The sequence below is a fragment of the Vidua macroura genome, chromosome 7 (assembly GCF_024509145.1).
Source record: "Vidua macroura isolate BioBank_ID:100142 chromosome 7, ASM2450914v1, whole genome shotgun sequence".
Lineage (NCBI taxonomy): Eukaryota > Metazoa > Chordata > Aves > Passeriformes > Viduidae > Vidua > Vidua macroura.
The window spans coordinates 35,818,547-35,844,541 of NC_071577.1; the positions used below are offsets into that span (position 1 = coordinate 35,818,547).

At 35.1% G+C, this 25,995-nt stretch overlaps 1 protein-coding gene across 1 annotated transcript in view; it reads right to left on the bottom strand.

Moving 5' to 3' along the window:
* The window catches only part of LRP1B (LDL receptor related protein 1B), a 634,437-nt gene that overhangs the window by 147,596 nt on the left and 460,846 nt on the right, over nucleotides 1-25,995 (bottom strand). Inside the window, exons 28-37 of the mRNA XM_053982292.1 lie at nucleotides 24,955-25,086; nucleotides 23,559-23,786; nucleotides 20,576-20,750; nucleotides 20,186-20,280; nucleotides 16,414-16,563; nucleotides 7,603-7,743; nucleotides 6,750-6,875; nucleotides 5,499-5,630; nucleotides 1,828-1,962; nucleotides 888-1,017 (exon numbers count right to left, since the gene is read on the bottom strand). Of these exons, the coding sequence (XP_053838267.1) occupies nucleotides 888-1,017; nucleotides 1,828-1,962; nucleotides 5,499-5,630; nucleotides 6,750-6,875; nucleotides 7,603-7,743; nucleotides 16,414-16,563; nucleotides 20,186-20,280; nucleotides 20,576-20,750; nucleotides 23,559-23,786; nucleotides 24,955-25,086 (1,444 nt within the window). The remainder of the gene's footprint in view (nucleotides 1-887; nucleotides 1,018-1,827; nucleotides 1,963-5,498; nucleotides 5,631-6,749; nucleotides 6,876-7,602; nucleotides 7,744-16,413; nucleotides 16,564-20,185; nucleotides 20,281-20,575; nucleotides 20,751-23,558; nucleotides 23,787-24,954; nucleotides 25,087-25,995) is intronic.

Consider the following 25,995-nt stretch of genomic DNA (forward strand, 5'->3'; position numbering starts at 1 on the left):
CTTACAGCTGTCAACTCCAGCTTCCAGACAAATGCAGAATGCGAAGTCAGGGCAAGGGGAGGGAAGAACACCTTTGAAAGTTTTACCTCAGAAAGGGGAAGAGATTTAACAATAATGCAAAGGGCAAAAAGACCTTAATCTTTGCACAGAAAAGCAGCCCTGTACTTTCCTAGCAAAACGCTGTGCTTCTCCTGCAGTAACTGAGCAGAGACTTCTCAAGTTATCACAATATAATAAAACAAATTAGGATTTCCTTCCTTTGTAGAAAATACACTATTCTACCAGACATGTAAAACAGTAGTCTGTGCTCCTCTAATTCTCCTTAAGTATCCTGAACAACCCCCATGCCATGGGCAGGGACACCTTCCCCAGGCCAGGTTACTCAGAGCCTCGTCCAGCCTGGCCTGGAACAACTCCAGGGAAGGGGATTCTACAAGGAATTCTGGAGGTGGAAGGGGATGGATGGTACAATCCCTATTTCTGTCAATGCTGCAGGGTAGTCCTTGCCCTCAAAAATCATCTGGGTGAACACAGATGTCACTCTTGCCAGCTGTTACTCTCCAATCAACAACCTTAATCTCACGTGACTTTCAGCTACCCTGGCCACTCTCCCTGGTTGTTGCACAGGGATGTTACACGATCCTGGAGTTTCTAACTACCAAGGATTACACTGCTCTGTGATTTCATCATGAAGTCCCTCATCAGCTGATGTGGCTTCCTTGGATTTGCTGGGCATTTCAGATTGAGGCATGCTTCCAAGCAACGCCTAAACTTCAGGTGAAACGGTTTCCTTAGAAAACAAAAACGGTTTTGCAGAGAACTTACAGAACGTTATGAATACAGAGAGCAAGGCAAAAGCTCTGTGTACATTAGGAATAACATGTTACCCTTTCTCTGGGTGTACCGCGATAGAGCGTGGCTGGTCCAGCCCCTGGGAGATCACCACGTAGCGGAACGAGCCGTTCAGCCGCGCCACCTCGATCAGGTTGAAGCCATGGTCTGTCCAGTATATGTTACCTGGAAAAAATACCCTGAAGTCACTGCAGGAAGGAGAGGCTACTTGAAAAGTGTTTCAGTCAGAACCAGAAACTAACTGCTATATTTTCATTTGCATAGGTGTTATATTTGTCATTTATAGTCCTAGGCAGCCTTTTTATAGCATAAACCGGTATTGAAACTGTTCATCTATGAAGTACCATCCTATATATATATATATTACTGTATTATATTGTATTGTATTATATGTAATTTCCAGACATTTACAATACTAGAAATTAGAGCTGAAAGGAATCAAAGTTATTTAACCTTGGACTGAAGAGGCAAGCCTGTACTCTAAGAAATGATGACACGTGTTGCAGTAAGGTAGAAAAATCAGAGAAAGGCTTCATAAAATCAAGCCTGCTCTCCTGGAGTCAGTGGCTGGCCTTGTGAAAGCTAGCATTTTGCAAGTTCCCATGTGAAAGCAATTCTGTTATGAACAATTTGTTAGTATAACAATCTATTCCTGGGTAAAAAACAGCTTGCACCTGTACAAACTGTTTTTGCACCCCTAGATAGAAAAATGGAAACTGTCTTTCACAAACAATTTCCCTGCAGGCATACACTGAGAGTTTGAGTGACCACTCAATACAGAATAACGACTTGTTATTAACCAATAAAAGTAACTGGCAAGAAAACTACTAACCAATTGGAGTCCCACACGAGGTCTGTAAAACTGTATAGAAAGGAGTTATGTGAATGAAGAGGCCTTTTTCTACCATGAAGAAAATGGAGTCCTGTATGATTTATTCCCCATGCAGACCCATCCTGGAGCAGGCTCTGACCCACCTGCTATCCAGTCCACTGCAATGCCTTCAACTCGCCCCAGACCATTTGTGACAATGTCTTCTTTCCAGGTTTGGTCTCGCTTAGCTCTGCTGATCTTGTTGAAACCCATGTCTGTCCAATAGATTGTATCATTTCCTATAAAACACGTGCCAATGACTCTCAGGTTAATTCACTTCAGTCCGAGTTTCTGCATTAGCAACTGTAAATATTGCCACTTATTGCTTTAACATGTATTAAGCATCAAAATTATCAGCTTTAATTCCTCATTCCTTTGCCTTTTCTTCAATTTTGTTTAAAATAATTCTATCAGAATTCTAGGTTGTTTAGCATATACATATAGCACAATAGGGCTATGACAGGAAGCTACTACCTCTGTTAAAAATCACAATAAATTATGTTTTCCCTAATGGAATAAATGCCTCAAAAACATACTATTTTGTTTGTCACCATTCCAAAACATTTAGGAGTCTGAAAAGCTACAGTGTAAAACTGCTTATACAGTCTTTTCCTTCAGTAATCAGCCACATTGAATTTTAACAGTGAAAGAAAAAAAATAACTCGGGAAATAAAAAATGACATTTGAGAGTGATATGCTGACAAAAGAATAAAAAAATATTCCATCCACAAGTCAGTTTTTATTTTAAATATCCTTACAAGCTTCCACTATTAGTCTTTTTGTTTGGTGTTTCAAGACATCTCAGCTGTCTTTCCAGCCTTTCTGCTGCAGTGATTGTCCATAAAGTGGAAAAAAGAGACAACTTGACCATTTAAACTCAAAAAAACAGATGGAGAATTTGAAGTGGCCCAAGCACAGACACAAACTTCCCTCTGTGGCACAAAATAACCTCAAGAGGTGGGGCAAACAAAGTGAGAACGTCCCTTGAGCAGAATTGTCTCTATTTTCAATGATAGGGTTCTGTAAATAAGCTGCAACCAACATCCTGCTTGCAAAGTAATGAGCTGATGACCACCTGAGTGAGATGTTTTGCAGAGAGATATTAAATAATGTTTCTTCCTTCATTATTTTTTCATACTTTGTACATCTGTTTTTAATTCCATAATATTGTGTGTATTTATAGAATCTATATTTCCATATACAGCATAAAAATGTTACCTATATAAATAGATATATATATTTCATACCTACATATATATACATGTGTCTATATATATATGTATGTGTGTGTGAATATTTGTGTAGATTGATAGATTTATTTATAAAATAAGGTAGTTATTTGTGACCAAACAATATTGGTATGCTCAAGAATCTTACCCCACCACCAATTAAACAAATGACAATTCTGACTTCAAGTACTCAAAACAAATATGAGAGCCATGCATTTTGCTACTTATTTGCTAATTAGAATTTAGTTAGAAGTATCAAAACACAGGGAGAAAAAAGTTGTATGCATCTTCTAGAGTGCTCATCTCCGCAAAAATTGTCATTAGACTTTTAATTGTGATATGCTATTCTACTAGCATATGTAAATACATTTTATATACTTCGCATACCTAAGTTACTGAGATAACAGCAAAATCTGGGAATCCTTCTCAATTAAGACTGAAATGAAAGCACCACTCACTAAATGGAAAACAAAAAACCAATATGAAATCTGAAACTACCTCCACTTGCTTTCTGAGTCATATTTGATATATGTAGGGTTTAGAAATGAATTTATACAATTGAATGTAAGGTACCAAAATGAGAAAAACAGATGTTTTTGAAGCTGAAATGTAGTTGAAACCTTTTTATAACACTATATCCCCTTGTGATAGAGTGCACACCATTTACATTTATCTTTGCAATGCATTTGTCACTGCCAATTCTAGTCATGTTCCCTGAGCTGTGACTTCATCAAGCCAAGTTGGAGAATCTCACTTAATTTCATCCAGCCTCAAATTTCATTTTTCCAAAAAGTCAAAAATCTCATTCTTCCAAAATATTAATTTGATACTTATTAGCTAAATCCACATAAACTTCTCTAAAGCTAGCATATCTTACGACTATGATAAAAAAATTCTCAAACCAAAAAAACATGAGATACAAAATAGCCAATAAAACCAATAAAAGTCAATAAAATATTGTTACTTTAAATTGAAAAGGCCAAATTTTAGTCTTCAGTGTTAGATGTAAGAATTTTGTAAAGTTTTCCATAATTTAAATTAAAAAAAAAAATCTCTAGAAAACCTGATTGCATTGCCTTAGTAGTCTCTGTGATGAATATGTGTGATCACTTCTCTCTTTTTCTTTCTTTTTATTTTTCTCTCTTTTTCTTTCTCTCTTTTTCTCTCTTTCTCTTTAATGTGTTCTTTCCAGGAACAGATTAAATCTCTGTTACAGAGTCTTTCCCATCTCAGCTGTGTGCTCAAAGGCACTCGCTTTTAAGTGATTTTTATGTCTCTGGAGACTATAACTGAACTATACCCATGATGTGAGGAAAGCTCTGAACATCAGCTGCTACTGGTTTGAAAGCAAAATATGCAATTATGAGGGTGCTGTAAAATGTTGAGAGAGCCTGAAATTTTGCTAGGCAAAGATGCAAGAGCATCACTGAAGAAGCAGATCAAAAAAAGTGAGGATCTAATGAATTTAACTTTCAACCTGATAAAAAATGTTTAGTGATATTTGTGTGATGAAGTAGTCTAACAAAATCAACATAAATAGGTCTGATTTCAATACCAAGGCTATTAACATACAATTTAAAAATTAGGATCTCTTAATGCTGAATTCCCAGGCAGAATTTATGTCAAAATAAAAAACAGCAGAGTATGACAAAATAATTGTATGTTGCAAGAAGGTAATGTCTGTATTTATATAACATAGGTAACTTAAGATTTTATTTCTAGACTGACAGTTTGTAAACTCGATGGGTAACAAAATGAGTCTCGAAGGAAGGCTGATGGGTTCAAAATACAGAGACAGGATATTTTTCAGGTCACTACTTGGTCACAGATTATTTATTTTCCAAAAACTAATCAAAACTTGCTAACGTGTTTGAAGCTATCCAACCACCACTGGGCGAGGTATCCAATCAATTTTAGAATCTGGTCTGCATTTTTTTCCCAGCTTTTTTCACATGCGTGCAAAGCTGAAACCTCCTAATTTCATAGGAAGTTTGTGAGGCTGTGTAAATTAAAAGCTATTTTTGTATATACATTGGAAAGGTATGTAGTGCACTCCAGGTGGAAATGCCTGCTCTTCAGGCAGTCAGAGCTTCTTCCAGAAGGAAGAGACACATCCAGACTTGGCTTAAGCCCTGCAGGAACATGGCTGAGCTGGGCTGGACAGGGAGAAAACCATCCCACTCTGCTGTCAAAGCCACTTCTAGGTACAGCACCACCCAGGACTACGAAAATTCCATGGAAAAAGTGTCATAGCAGGAGCAAGCCTTTTTACACTTTCTCTAAAATCACCAGTTTTCCACTCAAGTTCTCAGCAATGACTCCACCAAAAGAGAGCAGCTGCTGCTGCCAGAACAATTGGCATGTGCACAATATTTCCTATGCACTGTAAATATTAAAGGTAGAGCTTAACTCTCTAACATGATGCATTTCCAATTCCTTTAAACACAGCTGTAACTTAGAAGGTTTGAGAACAAAGGGTTATTTCATTTATGAGAAGAATTTTCAATTTTAACCATACGTACAACAAATTATAACATTATATTTACCTGCATGGAAGTCTATGCCCACAGCAAATGAAGCCCCAGATATAGGCATTAAAGCATCCATTTTATCATTTGGATCAAGAGGAATTCCTCTAATTCCCTCATGAACAGAGTACATGAGAAATGATTCAATACCTAAGGGAGAGATAAGGCAGCCAATGAAAGCAAAGTGGAAACTTTCCAAATAACCAAGATGAGAGGAGCTAACATACATCAGACATCATTTTCCACAAGTGCTCCACAGTTTTCCAGAGTGACAACTTTAGCTCTTTGAAAAGATATCCGTGAGTCATTACAGTGCATTTCTAACTAAATTACAAATGTGGTCCTATCAAGAGAAGGGAATCACAGTCCATGTCAAACACCACCTTATAATCAGATAATTAGCAGAAATTAAAATTAAAATTTAAGAAAAAAATTGGTTCAAATTATGAGAAATTTAAGAATATTTTCAGTGCACACCTGTGATTTCTGAACATATTCAGCAAGAGACACTTTTAAATAACTTGTGGAAAACATGAAAGTAAATTGTCTTTTGAGGTACAAGTTTCATCTTACTTCAGTTATGCACATTTCCTTTGCAGAGAGAGAGAATTACATAGTTTTAGTGATGTATTTTAAGTGTCTACTTTTCTGTTAGATTAATCAAATTCCAAATGCACCTATTTCTGTTAAGTAGGAATAAATTATACTGTGTAGTCTTCTTCTTACACAATAATTCTCATTAATTACTTAGTCCTAATTAATAGTTATAAATAACATTGAATTTATAAAACTATAAGACACCTTGACCATAAGGTTGTTTTTCATTATTCAGGCAAAGAGTAAGACTTTGCCTGTGAGCTATGTTCTGACTTCTGCCAACTTAAAAAAGAAAAAAAAATAAGGAAAAAATAGATTTTATTTTATATAAAGAGCAGGATGAGATACCCAACCATTCAGATACTTGTAACCTGTAACTTAAAGATAAGTTATATGATCTTGAATATGAATGATGTTTCATTTGGTCTGTTTTTCTGTCCACATTAAAAAAAAAAAAATCAGTTACCACAGAGATGTATTTATTCAAATAATTTAATGAAAAGCTAAATTTAATTCTGTCCTAAACACAACAGACATTTCTCTGTTACTGCTTCAATCAAGCGTATTAAGTATAGTTATTGAACTAAAAATGACTAAAGTAAGTTTATTTACTTATTGCAATGTTCCCCTGGAACTCAAGCTGGTTAAAATAAATGCTGAAAGCCACTTTACCTTTGCAGGCCATGCGGTTTTTTTGGAGGTTGTAGCCTACAGTGCACACACAAGTTCTGGTGGTTTCTGATGTTGGCAAACAAAGCTGGGAGCATCCCCCATTGTTTAACTGACAGGAATTGCTGCCTATGGCATGATAGGAGAAGAGACAAGAGAAACCAAAACTTGAGCAATGCAACCCTGGTTAAAAACTAAGTGTTATTGTCAATATATTAGTATTATTTCCTTTTTTTTTTTCAGATAACCTATTCGAAAAATTGAGATATGCATAAAATATTTCATCAATTCATAGACCTTTCCATGCATTCACTTCTGCATATTCATGCAGAATTTCAACCCCACATTTCCCCTCAGAACATAAATAATTCTGTTTTCTGAAGAATCGGCCAATTTTAAAGCAAAAGCATATGAAAAACCTGAACATTCTATGTTGTGTTAATGATGAAATCTCACTGACATTAGCGTATCCTAATCTAGACCATGAACAAATCATTGGTTATATCCTATTCATTCATCAAATATTATATTAGCCTTGTTATGAACAAGCCATTTTTAGTATATTTAAGACATAGTCCAAAGTGATCTCACAAATCCATGCTCCTAACTGCCTAATCATTACAATATTTAAGTAATAGATGAAGATATTTTAATAAGTTTTATAATAGACATTATACACAGTAAACTAAACACATCTCAGAAATTTGAAGCTTCATGAAGAAAAATTTAAATTCACTAAGATAGTCAAGGAATTAACTGATTACAAGTTATTATTTTCTTCACATTGGGAGAACCACATGAGAAAAGATACTGTGCACTCTAAAATTTGGTTAAACATCCTTCAAATGTGATTTACCTTGCTGTGCTGCTTTATCATACACTTTCATATGAACAACACCTGCAGTTTTGTTTCGCAGGACAGTTGGGTTTCTTCCATCTTTTTTATTACAGGTGCCAATCTGAGCCAAGTTCTGGTCTGCCCACCAAAGCTTTTTATCTGTAAAATTTAGTTTCAGAAATTAGGAGGATCATTATCAAACTGTATGTGGATGAGACCTAAGGTGGGAAAAAGCTTTTGAGGTTAATTCTGAGGTCAGTTTTAAGGGAAATAGCCTAGAGAGGTTATAGAGAAAATCTGAAGGAATTGTGTTATTAAGATTCTGCAGACATGAAAGCAGTTTTCACCAGTTTTACTTTTGCTGAGACAACTGCTGATTTAAGGCTACCTGCATAGAAAAATGCCTCATTTTTCATATATATGTGAAAACTCTAGTGTTACCCTAGGGAAGAAATTCATTTTCACAAGCAAACAAAATTGCTTGAAATATTAAACTAAGTCTTTTATTAAAAAAAGTTACAATCCATTACTAAGAAAGCCTGAAAAAATTGAAAAGCAGGCACTGCCTCCCAAAGTTTCAGAATTACACTTTTAACAGCTTTGATTTCAAGCTCAAACTTCAGTGAACTAATGGCTGAAGACTCTATCCAATCTTCTGATTATCCCTGTCATGAGTCCTCACTCCTTGAGCCCACACAGATGAATGATGAGATGGGCTCAGGGTTCTTCATTTCAGCCAGAAAAGATAATTACTGTAGAGGAACCAAAATAAACCCTTCAACTGAAAACCTTTAAACTTCAGGAACACTGCATTCCCAACAAATGTGTATCAACTTCAATTTGAGTTAATTCTCTTTTCAGTTAAAAGAATTTTTGCCTATCCTGCAGTTTTAATATTTAAGTAACAAATTTATAGAGCCACACAGTTGAGTGATTTGTGATAGAAAGTGCAGATCTAAAAAATAATTTCCACTGTGGTAACTGTAAAAAATTACAGCACAAAATAAAATATCCAGGAAAAACCCAAAACACACTCTCCACAAGTATATGATAAGACCAGAATCTGTGGAATGAAAAATATTTTAAATATCAAGATTTGGAGACACAAATGGAACTCTCTATTTAAATTTGGATAAGATTTAAAGAAATCCTATAATTTTATGCATTGACTAGTCAGTCTAAAATTGACTGATTCAAAACATCATTATGCAATAATGATCAATTAACAGCAGCTTGCATCTAAAGACACTTTTATCAGGAAATCCTTAGAACAAGAAGTGCCTGTGCTCGATTTTGATTATGTCAATTATAAAAAAAAGGCACATGAAAGCTAAAAATGGGAAGGTGACTGTGTGCTATAATCCATATATGAAATATTGGGAATTGGAGTTGTTTTTTTTCCTTAGATAATGACCCACAATCCTAAAGGTTAGGTGAACTTTTTCAATGAAATATTTGTATGTGAGGAAGAGTTTTTATTCTTCACATCCTCTATGTGACCACAAATCAGAAAAGGCCATTAAATAATTTTGGTTAATTTAATTAGATTAACCAAATTAAATGATGACAGGTGTTCTGTGCATAGTAACATGAACTTACTGTTTTACATATCCAAACCCATTTACAAATAAATGAGTTGTTTTGTAAGACCGGGATACAGGAAGAAAGCAAATTACATATGGTTTTGGTGTTTTCATCCTTTAGTTCAAGTAATCAAATGGTTTAACAATTTTTTAAATATTTTGTGCAAAATCTCAACTTTGGCTCCGATTTCAACAACCTCCCAAACCTGTCTTTGGCTTACCTGCCTGTCTCCTTAGGAAAACTCCAAATAACCAACTTGTTTTACCAAGACATGAACACATGGCACGTACTTAACCAAGAAGTTTAATTACCAGTGATAATCTACACCACAAATATTTTCATTTCTCCCTTTTGGTAATAAGTCCAGAGCCAAACCCACTTTTACACGAGCAGCTGAATGTTCCACCAGGTACCTCTTTTGTTTTCTGAGCTACTCAACGAGACCACATCTGCTTCCATGCACAGTTTAGAGTGTCTAAACAATTTCCATCAGTGGTGTCAGACACCTGAGATCCTGGAGTTGTTCTCCTCTGGTGACAAAAGTAACACTTCATAAACTCATTACTAATCCTAATGTACTCGACTGTGACTGCAGAGGTTGAAGAGTTTCCTACATCCCCTACACCAATATAAAGGACAAATCACAACAATTCACAAGTGAAGTATCACAATACTCTTCAAAATGATTCTTTTACCTTCTGCTTTTGTTCTTGATAACGTGAAACCTGGATAAACCTTTCAATAAAAGTGTAACTTACAAAATCTAACTAGTGTTTATTCTTCTCTCACGTGGAATGGCACACTATGATTTTTGGAAGGAGACAAATATAGAGTTAGGAGGATTTAAATGAGGAAGGTCATACAAATCCTGACCTAGTATAGTTAAAAATAAAGGTAAAAAATAGAATAAAATCAAAAAACCCACTAATCTAAAAATCCAAATACCTGAACAAAACAACACACAAATTCTGAAGTACAGACACATTGAGGTCAAACCTCTTATGACTACCTGGCCAAAAACTTGCCAGTTATGCCCTAAAACCTAAGAAATAAATGTTTCAATTCTTCAGAAACTGCTAGGCGACCAACAAACACCACTGCAGTTACAAATAAAAAAAAAAAAAAAAAAAAAAACAAAACAAAAAAACTAAAAAACAACACAACAAAAACAATTACACATCTATTTTTGACCATAATTCTAAATTAAATTTGGACTATTTGTCTCTGCATTACTGATATTCTGTCAGTAGATAACTCATCTATGATGTCTAGTATTCAGGATTAATTATTTCTATATTAATTTCAAAATATAGTAGATGATTTTACAAAAAAAAAACCACTTCAGCGTAAAGACAACTTGCTTTCACACACTAGGGAAGAAAAAAATGCTGTTTTGGACATTTAAACATCAAACTGAAGTGATTTATTTGCTTGATTATGCTAACAAGAATGTTGCTTGATCGCTAATTACAATCTTGTAGCTGAAACAGGGTTATAATATAAATTAAAATTGTTGTACTTTTCCATTCTGTTAGGTAATTAGCATTAAGCTCTGCAACATATTGGGAAACAGCAACTTCAAATGCCAAAAATTGCTACCCTAGGTCTGTGGACAGTCCTTTGGAGACTTCAAGTAGTACTCTGAATGCAAATTTTGATGGGCCATTAGTTTTCATTAATGGTGGTTTGAGTATTTATGGAAGACAACTATGTACTGCACTTAGAACCGGGCAAATTGCCTAGATATATTTCATGTATTAATGCTAACGTAATGAATGGTGTTATGGCAATTAGGAGACTGATGACTTGGAAAATTAAGGTGTATGTGTTTGAAGTCCCCTGATCTGAGCAACCCCTTTCACTTTGCAAACAGATCCAGCAAAGTCACAGCATCTGAGCTACTAAGAAAGCATTCTGGTGTTTTTTCTAGTTTTGAAACTTTATTTAGGATGAAACAAAAATCAAATAACCAGTATATCATCTAACGCATGATGAAAGTAAACAGGAGCATGAATATATTTTGGTAATATTAGCCTACATTTTCTGTCTAAATGAAATACTATAATTGTTACTTTCTGTTTTGATGGCTTGATAATACAACTTGATGGCTATATTTATATACAGTTTTTGTTCAAAAGACATTCTTCTAATATCTGCATGCCCATTGAAAAGCTATTATGTATATTTGATTTTGTTGTATTGCTGATTGAATTTTTTTTATTATGAACTTGAACAGAAATAGCACTTACACATAAAATCATTCACTACGTGGAGTTAGTCTATTTTATACTGAAAAAGACCAAATGCACAACAAATTATATCCTCATTATACAATCTACATTATATTCCTATTTTGTAGAGACATGAGCTGAATTTTGTGGTTTTGTGTAAATTGTATTTCTGCGAGGACCTGATACAAAATCCAACCAAATGCCTCCACCAAAACTGCTGACAGAAGCCTTCAGCATGCCTTTCTTCTCAGCTACAGACTCACAGCAACTAATCAATACTTTTCTAGTCTCTCATTCAGAGTCATTTGTCATTCAAGAAACAACACACCAGTTTGGAAACACGTCAGATATTGCTGCGAGCTCCTCTGCAACTCAGATCATGTGAAATAATGACTCCGCTCACCAATCCAGAAATACAGCTCTCACATCAAAGGAAAATTTCTAACAGTTTCAATACCAGTCAAGGAACCATTTTTACTAAGTAAGCTGAAAGGCAGGAAATGAGACTTTATGCAGAATTCCAAATATATCTTTATAATTTGATCCCACTCAAAACACTGGCTACCAGGAAAATGGCTAAAATCAGACATTGAATGGTAAATTAAACCTTTAGACAAATATAGAAAGTATTTTATTATTGTTGAAAAGAATTTTGCTGTACTGTATAAGACATTCAGAGATTCTTTCACATGGAACATGCTAAATATCAGAACAGAGGACCTATTTGATATCAGCTTAAAAATTGCGCCAGCAGCAGATGTTGAAAATTATGTAGGGCACAGGGTGCTGTGAATCAGATAAAGTTCTAAATGACCAAGAAAACCAGCAGAGGTCTTTGAAGGAAATAAAATGTCAAGTTTACATAGTAACAGAAGAAAATTTCTATGACCAAATGCAAGACAACAACCAGTGGGAGGTACTAGATAAATCATTCATGTGGTTTTGACTGATAGATTAATTAAACATGGCTGATGTTGCATACACTGACATCTTGCAGAGTGAATATGGATTTGAAGAAAAAGTGGTAAGAGTAGGAAAGCATATAGGACTTCATAGATTTACAACAATTTTTTTGTAATACAGAATGGCAACAGCAATTTTTTTTTGTATGCTTAAAGGCATGGAAAAAAAAATAGCCATTTTGTACATATCAAATGGAATATTATTTTCATCCCATCTATATCATGCTCAAAAAGATTTAGCAAAAACAGGCACCAAAAGACTAGGAATTTTGCTCAGCATATTGAAAAAGAAAGATGACTGACACTGCTGAGTAGAAAACCAATAAATGAAAGACACAAAATTCAGAAAGATGTGAATTATATATTGTTCCCATTCCCCTCAAGGATAAACCTAACAGTTACCTTGGCACCAACTTGTTTGCTAACATTATTTTTTATGTCCTATCATTGCCTTCTATAAGCTTCCACTAAAGAATGCAATAGTAGGAAAATGTAAAACTGAGCCTGTAAAGGACTAAACAACAGCAAACATCTGAAACAGAACTGGTAACTTCCAAATGGTTTCCAACAGCTAAACTGCAATGCTAAAATAGAGGAATTGAAAGCAATAAAAACAATGTGGAGATTGAGGGGTCATGCTAAAGGAGCAGCCTCATTGCTGGTGAAGCTCTGAACCACTCCATAAATTGTATTACAAAGCAAACCAAATACTGACTTCACCAGCTGTGTCTATTGAGTTCAAATCATAGAACACAACCATGGAGTGCCTAACTGCTTCTCTTTTCCAATACTGAAACTAATAGAATCAAAGATCAAGAAACTCAAGCTATCAGAACAGCACAGAGATTACTGAGGCAAACTAAAGAAGTCTTGGTTGGGCCAAGCCTCTCCCAGTTATTGACTTTTTTATAGCTCTGAAAAATCTTCTGGAGCGTGAAATGTAAGGTACAGCAAAAGCCACTGGGAGCTGTCAGATCTGTGAGTTTTCTGTGCAAAATTCTGTCCAGACATGGGATGGAAGGCATTAGCTCTTGACACAGGCTGTGGGATTCTCTTTGGGTGCCTCTGAGGTCACACTTTCTCACAAGGAGATTGATGGCTTGGGAAGATGCTTCCCAAACGGCTAAAGACATTTTCAAAATCAACAGCTTGAAGAGACATCACTGGTGTAGTAAGTTTATTAGAAATTCAGGAATTTTTCTGAAGATCCTTTCTCCTCCAGTACACTTAGCCTTGGCAGGGAATGGGTGCAGGGCAACCAGGGCTGTCTCAGACCACATTACCCATGCCCTCAATCCACTGAGGTGCCCTCCACTGTTTCCTTGTTTCAGCTCCTCAGTCCAGTAAAGGTCCCAGTGATCAACAAGTGACCAGATCTGTGAGCTGGTGACACAACTGTACAAAGGGAGTTTTAAAATACCAAACTCCATCTCCTTTTTTTGCTCAGTGGAAACATAAACCAACAATATGACAAGATCATATAGTAAAAATATACCAACAAAGAAAGTTAGCTGTGCAAAACATGGCTTTTAGCTGGGAAGACACTAAATGCAAAAGACAGAATAATGCAAAAGAAAGTTGAAGATTACAGAACTCTCCACCACTGAGCAGAAATTAAATTCTACAAAACAGTTAAGGGTTTGGGCACAGGTATCATCTCTCTCTTCAGTCACTGATGAATTCAAATGGTACAAAAAAGATATCTCAGTATATTCACAGAGGAGAAATACTTCATCCTTGCTTTATTATGTTTACTGTGTTTTTAGATACAAGCTGTCAAGAAAATTTAGGAATAGGAGCAAAAATGATGCAGTAAACATTGCAATTACTGTGATTCACCTGCTAAAACCTCTGATTAAACTTGTAGACAAGCAGATCATCGGGGTAGTACATTTTTGTACACTATCACATTAAATCTTTCATTGGAACAAATTAGTCATTCTTCTTTACTTATATTAGTTATGACCATTTATCAATTAGAGTTCTATTTTCTTGCTTCATATGGCATTGGATTTTCTGTTCTGACCCACTTTACATGCACAAAAGCCTCCTTGTAAGAAGCTGATGCACATCCACTCACTCTTCAGGAAAATAAATGCCATTTATATTACCACAGTATGTTCCCCAATATGGAAACTTAGAGGAGAAATGAATGCAGGAACTTTTCATGTTTTTCAATCAGCACATACAATACTGTGATAAAATTGTATGTGCTTGTGCTTTTTCTCCAGCGGATTTTTATGGGGAATCCCACTGCAATGCCAAGATACAGTTTAGCACAACTATGACTCCAAAACCCCAAAGCAAAACAAACAGAAAGCCCCAAACTCTTTGTAAGGTTTGTTCACCATTTTTGACTAAAAAGAATTGTCATCACCCATAAAAACCAAGCATCCCAAACTATGAATATTAGAGGTACATGTGATAAAACCTACACAGCAGCTATTCTTCCATCTCCAGATGTGCAAAAATTCGACTGCTTTCATTCACTCTTCTTTACATGGCAGCTATAAACTCTTTATTTCCTGTCCCAGAGGGATCATCACTGCTGTAGCTTCTGTGAATGGCAGGTGAAGATCTGCCACCACCACCAGCTCAGTGACAGTATGAACAAAAACTCTTTGCACCTCCTGGTAAAGACTTCCGACAGCTCCCCAGAGTAAGGGTCATTTATTCAGTCTACTTCCAGTCACAATCCAATTAATGAAAAACAATTTATCCAAATGAACATTCATGATTCCTTCTGACACCAAACCTGCTCATCTTTAGGAGTGCACATATGAAAGCATAACACCTCCAATAGATACTGACAGCATTTAGAGTTCAGTACCGGCCAAATGGGTGTATAAGAAACCTGATTTAGTAATTACAACTTTAAATATTACATAATTTGCATCATGTGCATAAAAATCATTAAATCTTATTTCATTTTCACTAGCACACTATCTATATGTACATAATTATTATTTCATTTGTCAATCAAATAAAATATTTCATAATAAAAATACAAAAATAATATTGAAAATAAGAAAAATATAACAATATTAAGAAAATATAAAAATAAGAAGAAACTAAAAATATACAAAATATAAAAATTAATAAGAAATATAAAAATATTTCATAAAAAGACTGACAGTTGATAACTCACTCATCCCAACAAAAGTCTGTTTATCAATTGAACTTTTTTTTTTTTAATATCCAAGATAAATATAATTGATTTTTAAGTGAACCAGAATAGAGGTCAGTAATTTGTAGGAAATATGGAAAGCTCTAACATCATCTCTAAAAAAGCAGAAGCATAAACATAAATTCTGAGTCAAACTGGAATTTCTTACTACACTCTGTCCCAGCTACAGCAAGAACTAAGAGCTGAAGGTGCATATGAGAAAAAGTCAATGAAGTAATATTTTTATAATATTCAGTGATCAGCAATTAGCTGATTTTTTTTAGGAATTTTTCCTTATGATACTGTTCTTTTTGATTTTTCTGATAGATGTTTTTGAACATTCTAAAAATTTCATATTTACGAAGTGTAACAAATAGAATATTTTTCTTTCAATCAATTTAATATATGGAATATGAGCAGACATATCAAAATCCAAATTCTCAATCATCAATTCATAACCCAAAGAAGTCTTCCCAAAGTGCCAGGCAATCCAACAAAGCAGGAATATTCTGAACTAAGTAGGAGGAACTGAGCAGAAGAAACACATCATGGATAATTCTGTGTAATAAACAGCATGACAGCTCCTTCCCCTTTGAAAATTCTTCACATGTGACTGAAGTAAATATAAGCCATCAATTTGTTACCTTCATTCCACACACACACACACACATATATATATATGCAAGTCCACATTTAGAAATATCCTTGTAGTAGAGAGTGCAAACTGTTCAACTGAACATAAAGAACTTTTCATGGACAACAGTCTGGCTTGTGAATGCACTGTATGTATTATTTACATAAAACCAACAATAACTTCCCTAAGCTTTTTATATTTCATTATTAATTAGCTTTGAATAATTAAAATAAATATTATCACTGGACTTACCCATAATGGTTAAAGCTGTGGCTTTTGTTAACTCTTCTTTCATTGATTCAATTATTTCAAGATTACCACCATCCAAATTGCATCTACTTATGGTTCCATTTCCTGAACTGATCCAGTAAAGCTTGTTCTCCCCATAATCTATTGATAAACCTGTAATTAATGCATTACACTTTAAATGTGGCTTTAATGGATGATATACATTTATTGTTAAGCTGGTTTCATTATGGAAGTGCACTTAAGAAATATATATATACACACACACAATTATGTTATCTAGTCACTCATATACTTACACTAAAAAAAAAAAAAAAAAGAAAACCAAACTTGGTCATTTCCAACAAAAAAAAAAAAAAAAAAAAAAAAAAAAAAAAAAAAAAAAAAAAAACCCAACAACAACAACAACAAAAAAAAAACCCAAAAAAAAATCAACCCAGGCTTTTGGAAAGATTAGTGCCTTTTATTTCTTTAAGCAGTTACCAAAATCAATGACTGACTGATGAAAGAGCATTATCTGGCAATGAAGAATTACTTGAATAAGCTGAGGTCCTAAGCAAGGTTATTAACAACTTGTAAACGCAAACCAGAAGCCATCATTTATATTTTAAAATTATGAATACACAGAGGCTTGGTAAACAAGGTACTTTTTGTGATTCAGAACTATAAAAAGTCTGTTCTCTCCCTGCTTATGATGATAAAATACCAAAATCTAATCCAAACTCCTGATAAATTTATAGTATTACTTTTCATTTTGATTCATAGTGAACTGACCTCATAATCAGTTCTTTGGAGCTTGAAGCAAGAAAACTGTCAACATAAAGATACTTGCAAAATAAGCTACTAAATGAATAAAGTAAAGAGTTTTCTTAAAGTAAGGGTAAAGAACTAGGAGATAATGCATTTCAGACTTCTGTAATCCTTTAAAAATGTTCAAGAAGTGGTAGCAGGAGATTTTCCACAGTAAAATATTCTTGGCATGGTAACAATACCTGCCATAACAATTTGTTTCGGTGCTCCAGCTTTCCCAGAACTCACGCTAAGTACCCAGCAGCAAGTTGCCAAAAAATAGTGTATTTCACTACATGGGTCAAGCTCTGGACACTGCACTGTAGTCTTTTTCATCCTGTGGAAAGTTGTTTTGGAAACCCCGACAGGAGAGCGCAGTGCCATGAGCTGCAGCCCTTACAGCAGCCATCGTGCCACTATTTCTTCATGCACATTGGCCATGGCAGGCCAAAAGGTGTCTGCTTTCTGAGCTTCTAAAAAACACCTTCCCAGTCCCTCTGCAGGGCCTGATATTTCCTTCCACCTCTCTGCAAGGGTTTCACCCAGGAGGAAACATCACACGCTGGGGAGAGGATCTGGAGCAGGGCCTTCAGGAGGGACTCATCTCACAGTGCCACATCCTCATGTTTGTACAACCAGCTTCCCTCCAAGCAGAGAGCACCAGGGATCCTGGAGACGGGCACAGCACAGGGACTTCCCAGCACAGGGAACTTCCCTGGGAATATCAGTGTGGGAATACATCAGCAGGAAGGGTTCCCTGCTCCGAGATGTGCAGCTTTTGGGACCTGCCACAGCTCCTACAGATTGCACCTGGATGGGATCTGTTTGTGAGGCACTGCCAGTGCCAGCTGAGCAGCAATTAAAGTCCTGTCCTGTCTGGTTTTATACTTCAGATACCCAGCTGGTGCTTCTTCACACAGGCATTCCAACTACACAGCAGCAACTGACACTAAAAACATTCCTGTCTCCTTCTACACAAGTCTAGCACGTTGTTCTCCCCCAAATACTTTCCATCTATTACCAACATTTGCAAAACCATGCTATTTCTAATGTAGGCAGAGCATATTTAATTAGATTTTTTTCAGGAATTGTCCTGCTTTACTAATGAAAACAAGTGGTTTATTGGCCATAAGCATCACAGACATTCATGATGAATTCAAGAGTAGGTGACTGGCTTAAACCTTATGAGATGCTAAAGTGAATCTGAGCATGAGGACTGGACTATATTGCTCTCAGGGAATTCAAATGAGCAAATGATTTGCTCAGCAAAGTACAAAATTAAGCATGAATTCTGAATTCCTAAGATTGTTGGCACTCCAGTGGCCAGTTCTTTAATCAACAAATATATGTTAGCACTGGAGACTTTTAGAACTGCAGAATGGACCAGCAAACCACAACTAGTTTGTACTAGTTAAGATGAAAATAAATTACACCATCTGTTTTCCTAAAAGTATCAGTTCCCAAAATTTCCAAAATAAAAATACTCTTGATAATAATAGAAAATACTGTAAATGAAAAATTGTCTCCTTGTTTTGATGGAACTCAAATAGGAAAAATAAATCCATCAGCTTAATTCAGGTCATAGATTGGAAAATTCCCTTATTTTTCAAATTCTGAATTTTTGCATCAAGAAAATTAAATATCCCATCAATTATCAGGATATCCAACTCTAATAAAACAGATATTTGCCTTTTTCAGCAATCTACCTGAGAACTCCCCAAACACTCAAAATTAACACTGCATGAACTAGAGCCTCACTTATAGAAGAAGTCAGTTTTCTCAGTGCACAAATGAAATATTAAATTAAGGTTTTACGACTGCTACTTTCTAAATCTTTAGAAGGGTTTTGTTGTTCTTAGCATGGGACTGACTTATGTTAATGGTAAAAAAACATTTAAACCATTGAAACGAGCATTTTGCATATATTTTAATTCAGTTTGATATTGGAAACCCTAAGCATTGCAATTTAGGACCTTGAGAGCTCTGATCACAAAATATTCAGAGCAAAGTTTTGCACACAGCTGTCCTTAATATTGTTCTAATGGTCTTAAAAGTCCTTGTTCTTCACATTAAAATTAGTGGGTTTGCCACTCTTTTCTCTCTAGATAAAAAAGTAAAAAAGATAATTTTCTCTTCAAATGGATAGACAAATAATCTTATCAACAGTAAAACAGTTATCAAGTAATTTCTACAAAATTCATTGAATTTAGGGTATAAAATGCATGTCATGTTGCTCTTATGTCAATTTTATTGAATTCTTTAAATCACTTTCACTTCACTTGCTTGCATTCTGTTGTAAAAAAATAAATGTTTTAAAATCACTTTATTGGTGGTCCATTAACAAGGCAGCAACAATTGACATAACCACTTTAACTCTCTAAGGAATTAAATTATCTACCAAAAAAAACTTGAGTAAAACAAAAAAAAATACACATAGAAAGAGCTTTTTTCTTTTTTTTTCTTTTTTTTTAATGCCATAATTTATCAGCAACTATGTGAATCCCCAAATGCTAAAACTGAGGCTAAGTCATAATATGAAATGCATGCTTCAACTGTGGCTTTTTTCTCTGTGTGAAAAAGTGAGGGCAGTTTATATTTTGATTTTGCAGCTGAGATTCTGGTGAGGAAGGATCCACATTTGCACTCAAAGCATCCTCTCACATGTATCCATGACTTATTAAAACCCTGACCTCCACATTTTTGTAACCGTGATACAAAGATGCAGAAATAGGGATGGGTTCTCCTTCAGTCTACTGTAGTCCTAGAAGTCAATAATACTCCACTAAATCTACAGTGGATTTCAGTTAGAATGGGCCAAAAATAGCTTAAATTGTGAAACACAACAGCAACATGAGTGTTGTTCATTTCTTTATGCCTGTTCTTATCACTGCAGATGAAAAACCTCATTGTACATTTAAATAGGAATTCAAGATACTGTCCATAATGAATCATTGTCAGTTAAAAAAGAAACAGGAAAAAAGCTATTTACCAACAGGATCTTTTTGATTCTGAAAGAGTATTTTGCTGTTGCTGCCATCCATGTTTGCCATGTTGATTGTGTTGCCATCCGTCCAGTACAGCTTCCTGAAGAAGAGAATTTACATATTTACAATATTGCTTTGTGCACGCAGTGTTTCTAATGAGTCAGCAGTGAAAACATTCATCAGTTTAGGAGACAAAGTGCACAACTATTAGCTACATGATTTAATCAGCACCTTTCTAAAGGAAGCATTCAGTCAAGATATTTTCAGTAAAATCTTTAAAATTCATGCTTTTAGGTTTGAAAGAAAGCAGAATGGCCAAACTTAAAATAAAAATGAAGAGCCACCTTCTGATGAGCTTTACTGCAGTTTATTTATCACAGCCATGGATACCTTACCCTTTTACTGGGTGAACTGCAAGACACTGGGGTTTGTCGATTCCGTGGATGATTGAGGTTTTCAAGGAACCATCCAAATGTGCCACGTTAATTTGTGTTTCATCAAATTCTGAGCTAATCCAATACAAATTACGGGATATCCAATCCACTGCAAGACCTCTGATACTCTGAATATCTGCAAAAAGAGAAAGCAGGTTGTTTGATTTTCTTTGCGGATTGTTGTCAGTGTTAGGGATAAAAAAAAATATATTCTACAGTTTGTTAACAATACTGTTCAATATTAACTACTTGCCAAGAATCAATAATTTTAATTTTTCTTCCTGGGCCTGATACACTAACCATAAGAACATGAAAATCACACTGAATATTCACAGCATGAAACCTATTGTCCCAAAAAATTAATCAGAGATGCTGAACTTCTGCATTGTATTTTTCTACTTCAGAAAGCATTTATTGCTCAGTGGCATTCTGAAACAATGCTATGCTAAAATGTAAAAGCCTCCTTCCTTCTTCAGCTCCACAAAGGCTCAGTACAGAGGATCTGGATTAAAACCACTGGTCTATAGCATAGTCCTGTAGCTATTAAGTACTCGTGTCACTGGAGAGGTTTACTGGTTTTACTTTTGAAGGCTTTAAGTTACTCCCCTGCCTTTTTCGATACAGCAAAACATCTGTCAGCCAATGGGAAGCAGAAAATGCATTCTATATTTTGCTTTCCTACTGTTCACAGCTTTTACTTTTCATATTAAGTTGTTTTTTATAAGGTACACAAGACTTTTCTCACTTTTACCCTTCTGATTCTCTTCTCCATGAAGGAGCAGCTGTGGGGGGCTGAGGGTCACAGCACCAGAATTACCTGAGGCAGCAAAACAGGAGCATGATATGAGTGATTTGGTAACTTGGTGATCTTCCTTAGCAAGGTATTTAAAGAAATGTCAATCTGTGTTAAAATCTGCCTGAAATACTGGGTGTAAAGTCACTGCTCCATCTCTAGGTCCCAGCACACCCCTCTGCCCTGAGTTAATACTTGTTGGCATCTTTGTGGAGAAGGAAGCAGGCCAAGGGTGATTCAATGATTCATTATAGTTCATCATTTATACACATCTCCTGTCAACTCAACATGGTAATTTGCCCTGACAGGATTATTGCCCTTGACAAACTGACATGGATGTGGCTGAGGACTGGTTTGCAGGTCCATAAGGCTGAGCAGAGATTGGACATTAGGAAGATTGCCAGCCTCACAGAATGCAGTGAAGGACACCAAACACACAGTCCTTGACTCATTTTAAATTGCTCCCCTGCCCTTCTGAGTTTTTGTTTGTTTGTTTGTTTGTTTTTGTTTTTTTTTTTTTTTTTTGCTTGTAGGATCTAGAAAATAATAATTTTATACTCTTAAAAAGATTAAAGTATGACTTGGCATCTTTGTACACTGGCATAAGACTTCACCCAATGAGAATCCCACCAGGACATTCTTACAAAGTTTCTTATGTTCTTATAAGAAGTATAAAAATATAACTGTAAGTAAATGAGATAGTTTACACATAATAAATAGTCTTTACAATGTTTTGATGTGCCAAAACATTGTAATTTTCTCAAACTTATTATGCAAAAGTTACACCTGGAAAAAAAAAATCAAATCAAATCAAAACAAACCACAGAAAATTCTACCACAGAAGCTACCATAATAAAAGGAATATGAAATAATAGTATATTTCTTTTGGTTTCATTAAGTTCCTTGACAAGTTTGGTGTTTTTACTATAAGAAACAATGTTTTTATTCTACTACTTTTTGAAAAAAAAAAACAAAAAAACAAGCAACAAGACTGTCTGTTGGGCACCTGAATTCCTGATATAAAGATCTCTAGGAAGCATTCTAAATCTTGTTCTCATTACTGGGACTGAAAAACATATCTGATTGTTAATAAAGTTGTCTCTGAAACAGCAGGGGAAAATAAAAAGTAGCCATACAACAATAAATGAATTCACAGTCTACAAAATGGGGAAATTGCCATATTTGTCCAAACATTTCCCCAAATGTCCTAACACAGGAGTAATTTCTTCTAAAGTCACACAAGGGGCAGAGCTTGAACTATTTATTTTCTAAAGTCCCCAGATATTCAAGTATACGGTTTATTTGTTCTCCAAGTCAGAAAAGGTCTGATCTTACAAAACTGAGCTATTTCTTTTCTCTTCTTCCCCACCAAACATTCCTTAACTCTTGGGGAACCAGATTTAGCAAAATTTGCTTTCACATAGTCAGTTTTTCCTATTTTCAAGCAGGTGGGTACATTACAAAGTAGAAGAGCAAGTGCTGCCAGGAGAGGAACTGACAGTGGTTGGAAACAAAAAACAAATGTTACCAAGGACAAAAAATGGTTTTCACTTCAGTACCAGGGCTACTTGAACTTGCTGTTGAAGCAAACAGATATAGACTTTTTATTCATTAAGTTTCTGTACTTATGTACATATTCTGTACAGAAAAAGAAAAAAAAAAACATATTACACCAGTATCACCAAAATTACCAGGCGGCCATGGTGTGGTTTCACCAATGGTCCCAAAGCTGAGATTTACATGGACTGGAAAGAGAAAATAACCCTGACAGAGCCAATTTCATTGCTAGGTCAACATAGGTAGCCAAAGGACAGAGGTAAATCCTCAGTACAAAGCTGTGTCAGGATACTGTGCTCCTCCTGCTTTTCATCTTTATTCTTTCTACCTTCAAGACATTAATTTGCTTTTTTACTACACATTTCAATCTTGTTCAAAATCAATGCAAAATTACATCTCAATTTGTTTACATAAAATTGAATTATCAATCAATAAAGTGAACCAGTATCCTAAAGAAAATTCTACTTGCTTATTGTTTAGATCAATTATCCAATACCAGGGCAAGGTACACATATCAAGAACCTGCATGATCCTATTTTAGCATGCCCGTTGTCCTAGAAGGAATTATTTTTACTTCAATGCTGTGCTGTTTACCTCTTGAAATAATGGTTTCTAAGCCAGTCCCGTTGATGAAGGCACGTTTGATGGTCTGTGTTTTCACGTCAGTCCAGTACAAACGCTCCTCAACAGCATCAAAATCTATGACTGTCACATCATCAATGTCAGGAACAGTGAAGGCTGTGATGAAGTTGAAATATGGGTTCTCTATATCCACCCCTCTTATTTCTGAACGCCTTGCATAAAGAAGAAACTTCTTTCTTTCTGTTAGAAAAAGGGAAAACATCATTCTTCATCCTCTTCACAACATCTCTAACAGAAATCAAAGTTATTCATTTGATAGCACTTTACAAATGTGTAGATGACATTTATATATGTGATTAAACATCTCCAGAAAACCTGCAGCCTAGTGACACTTGAGAAATAATGTTACAGAGCATAAAAATCACAGAAAAAAATATAAGAATTCTGTATATTGGACATTGTTACACAGCTCTAAATCAATATGGTCTTATAAGCGTGAAGGAAAAAAATGTTGAAAATGTTATTTTAAACATTTCACCCTCTTTAGTCCACTCAAACAAATCCTGTTTCACCTGCCCATTGTAACAGATATTAACATTTGGTATCTCAGAGTATCAGATTCTCTGTAAAAGGGAAGTGTTGCAAACAGCAAAGGTGTGTGTGAAAAGCAAAGAGTTGGAACAAAAAGGGCAAATTGGTTATTCTAATTTAAACCCTTACTAGGGAAAAAGGATGATAAATTAAAGGCAATGCAGAGCTCTCTTTTTAATCTCAAAACTGAATAAATGGAACAAGCACCTGCAAATGAACAGTAAAAGTAACTTTTACTGCAATATCCCTGACATGCCAAAATATTATTTTCTTTTCCATTTCTTGAATGTTATTAATCAACAGTAAAAAGGATAATTTAGTACAAGGTTTTATAGATAATACACACAATTATTTGACATTTCAAGGGCTTTTAGAGCTTAAAAGTGCATATAGTTTTTTAAATAAAACTCCCCTGCAAGAATGCACTTCTAATATTTACTCTTTGTTTTTTAATCCTTGAAAATGAAACTAAGACAACTGTAGAGCAGGTAGGGATTTAAGCTATTAAGCATCTTTTTGTTATTCAGCTTACCTGACTCAGAATGTTGGGATGATTTCAATATAAAGCTTTCTGTTTTGCAGAGATAAATTTTATGAACACATCACACACACCCCAGCAGCACAAAGGAACAGCTGTGGCAGCAAATATCAAAGCACCACAGACCTCAACTATTAGAATAAGTCATCGATTCTCAAAAAGCAGCTTCTCCTTTAAAACACACCATTAAAAAGCACTGTAGAGATTTTATTTTTAACATTAATCTGTCCGTTGATTCTAAAATCAATGCAATTGCCAGGCTGTGGGAGGAAAACTTACCATAACATGTTTTTTTGTCTGAAGACAGTTTCATCAGGTGTGGACAGGCACAGGCAGCACTTCTGTTGTGATTGATCAGACACATGTGAGAGCAGGGACCCCTGCCCTCGTTAGCAGCACACGGGTTGGGAGCTAAAACAGAACCATTGAAACACACAACATGTAAAAACACTTGTTTGATCAAGGCTTGTCAAACAGCCGGCAGAAGGTAAAAATTGTGTCTGAAGACAAACCCAGTCTAAGTGATTAGCTCAGCTTGTTCTTTAATAATTTTTATAGGCTAATATTCAACTCTAGTGCAAGAAAAGAAAAAAAAAAATATATATACATATATTTAATATTTAATTTTTGTTTTGTTAATACAGCCACAGTTTATAATTGTAACTTTAAGAAGACACTGGATATAATTTTCCCAGGGAAATATTAATTTTGCCACCTTTTCATAAGATTTAAATCTTACACGCCTAATCAAGACACATGGGATTAAAAAAATGTCAATATGATGTGGACCTGAAAAACAGATTTAGTTGTGTGAAAGCAATTGTCAAAGCTTAGATTATGAGGTGAACTATGGTAAATTCAATTTTCTTCTCAATTTAATTTCATTACTAGAATATTAGTTGGAAATCGAACACAGAAAGAAAATCTGAAAGGGAAAAAAAAAAACAAACAAAAACCCAAAAAAAACCACAGCAAAGTATTTCTGCTTTTCTCAAAGAAAAATTCTCCTAAGTGTTTTCAGAAGTTACGTCCTGTAGCTCACTGACAGAATAAGATGTGCTAAAACTGCTTTAAGGAACAGGAAGAAAGCTGACCAGAGAGGACCCCCTTAGTCTTACAAAACCTGGAAATGGTTCTTATCTTCATTCCTTGTGATAAACCCCAAATCTCCAGAGCACTGTTGAAGAGACATTTCAAGCATAAACAGAAAGTAGTATTGACTCTTCCTTTTTTAAGAAAAAAACCCTTTGAAAATTAACATTGATGAAAAGGGAAGTGGGATTGACTGACTCAAACTTATAATTAACAAAACCAATTAGT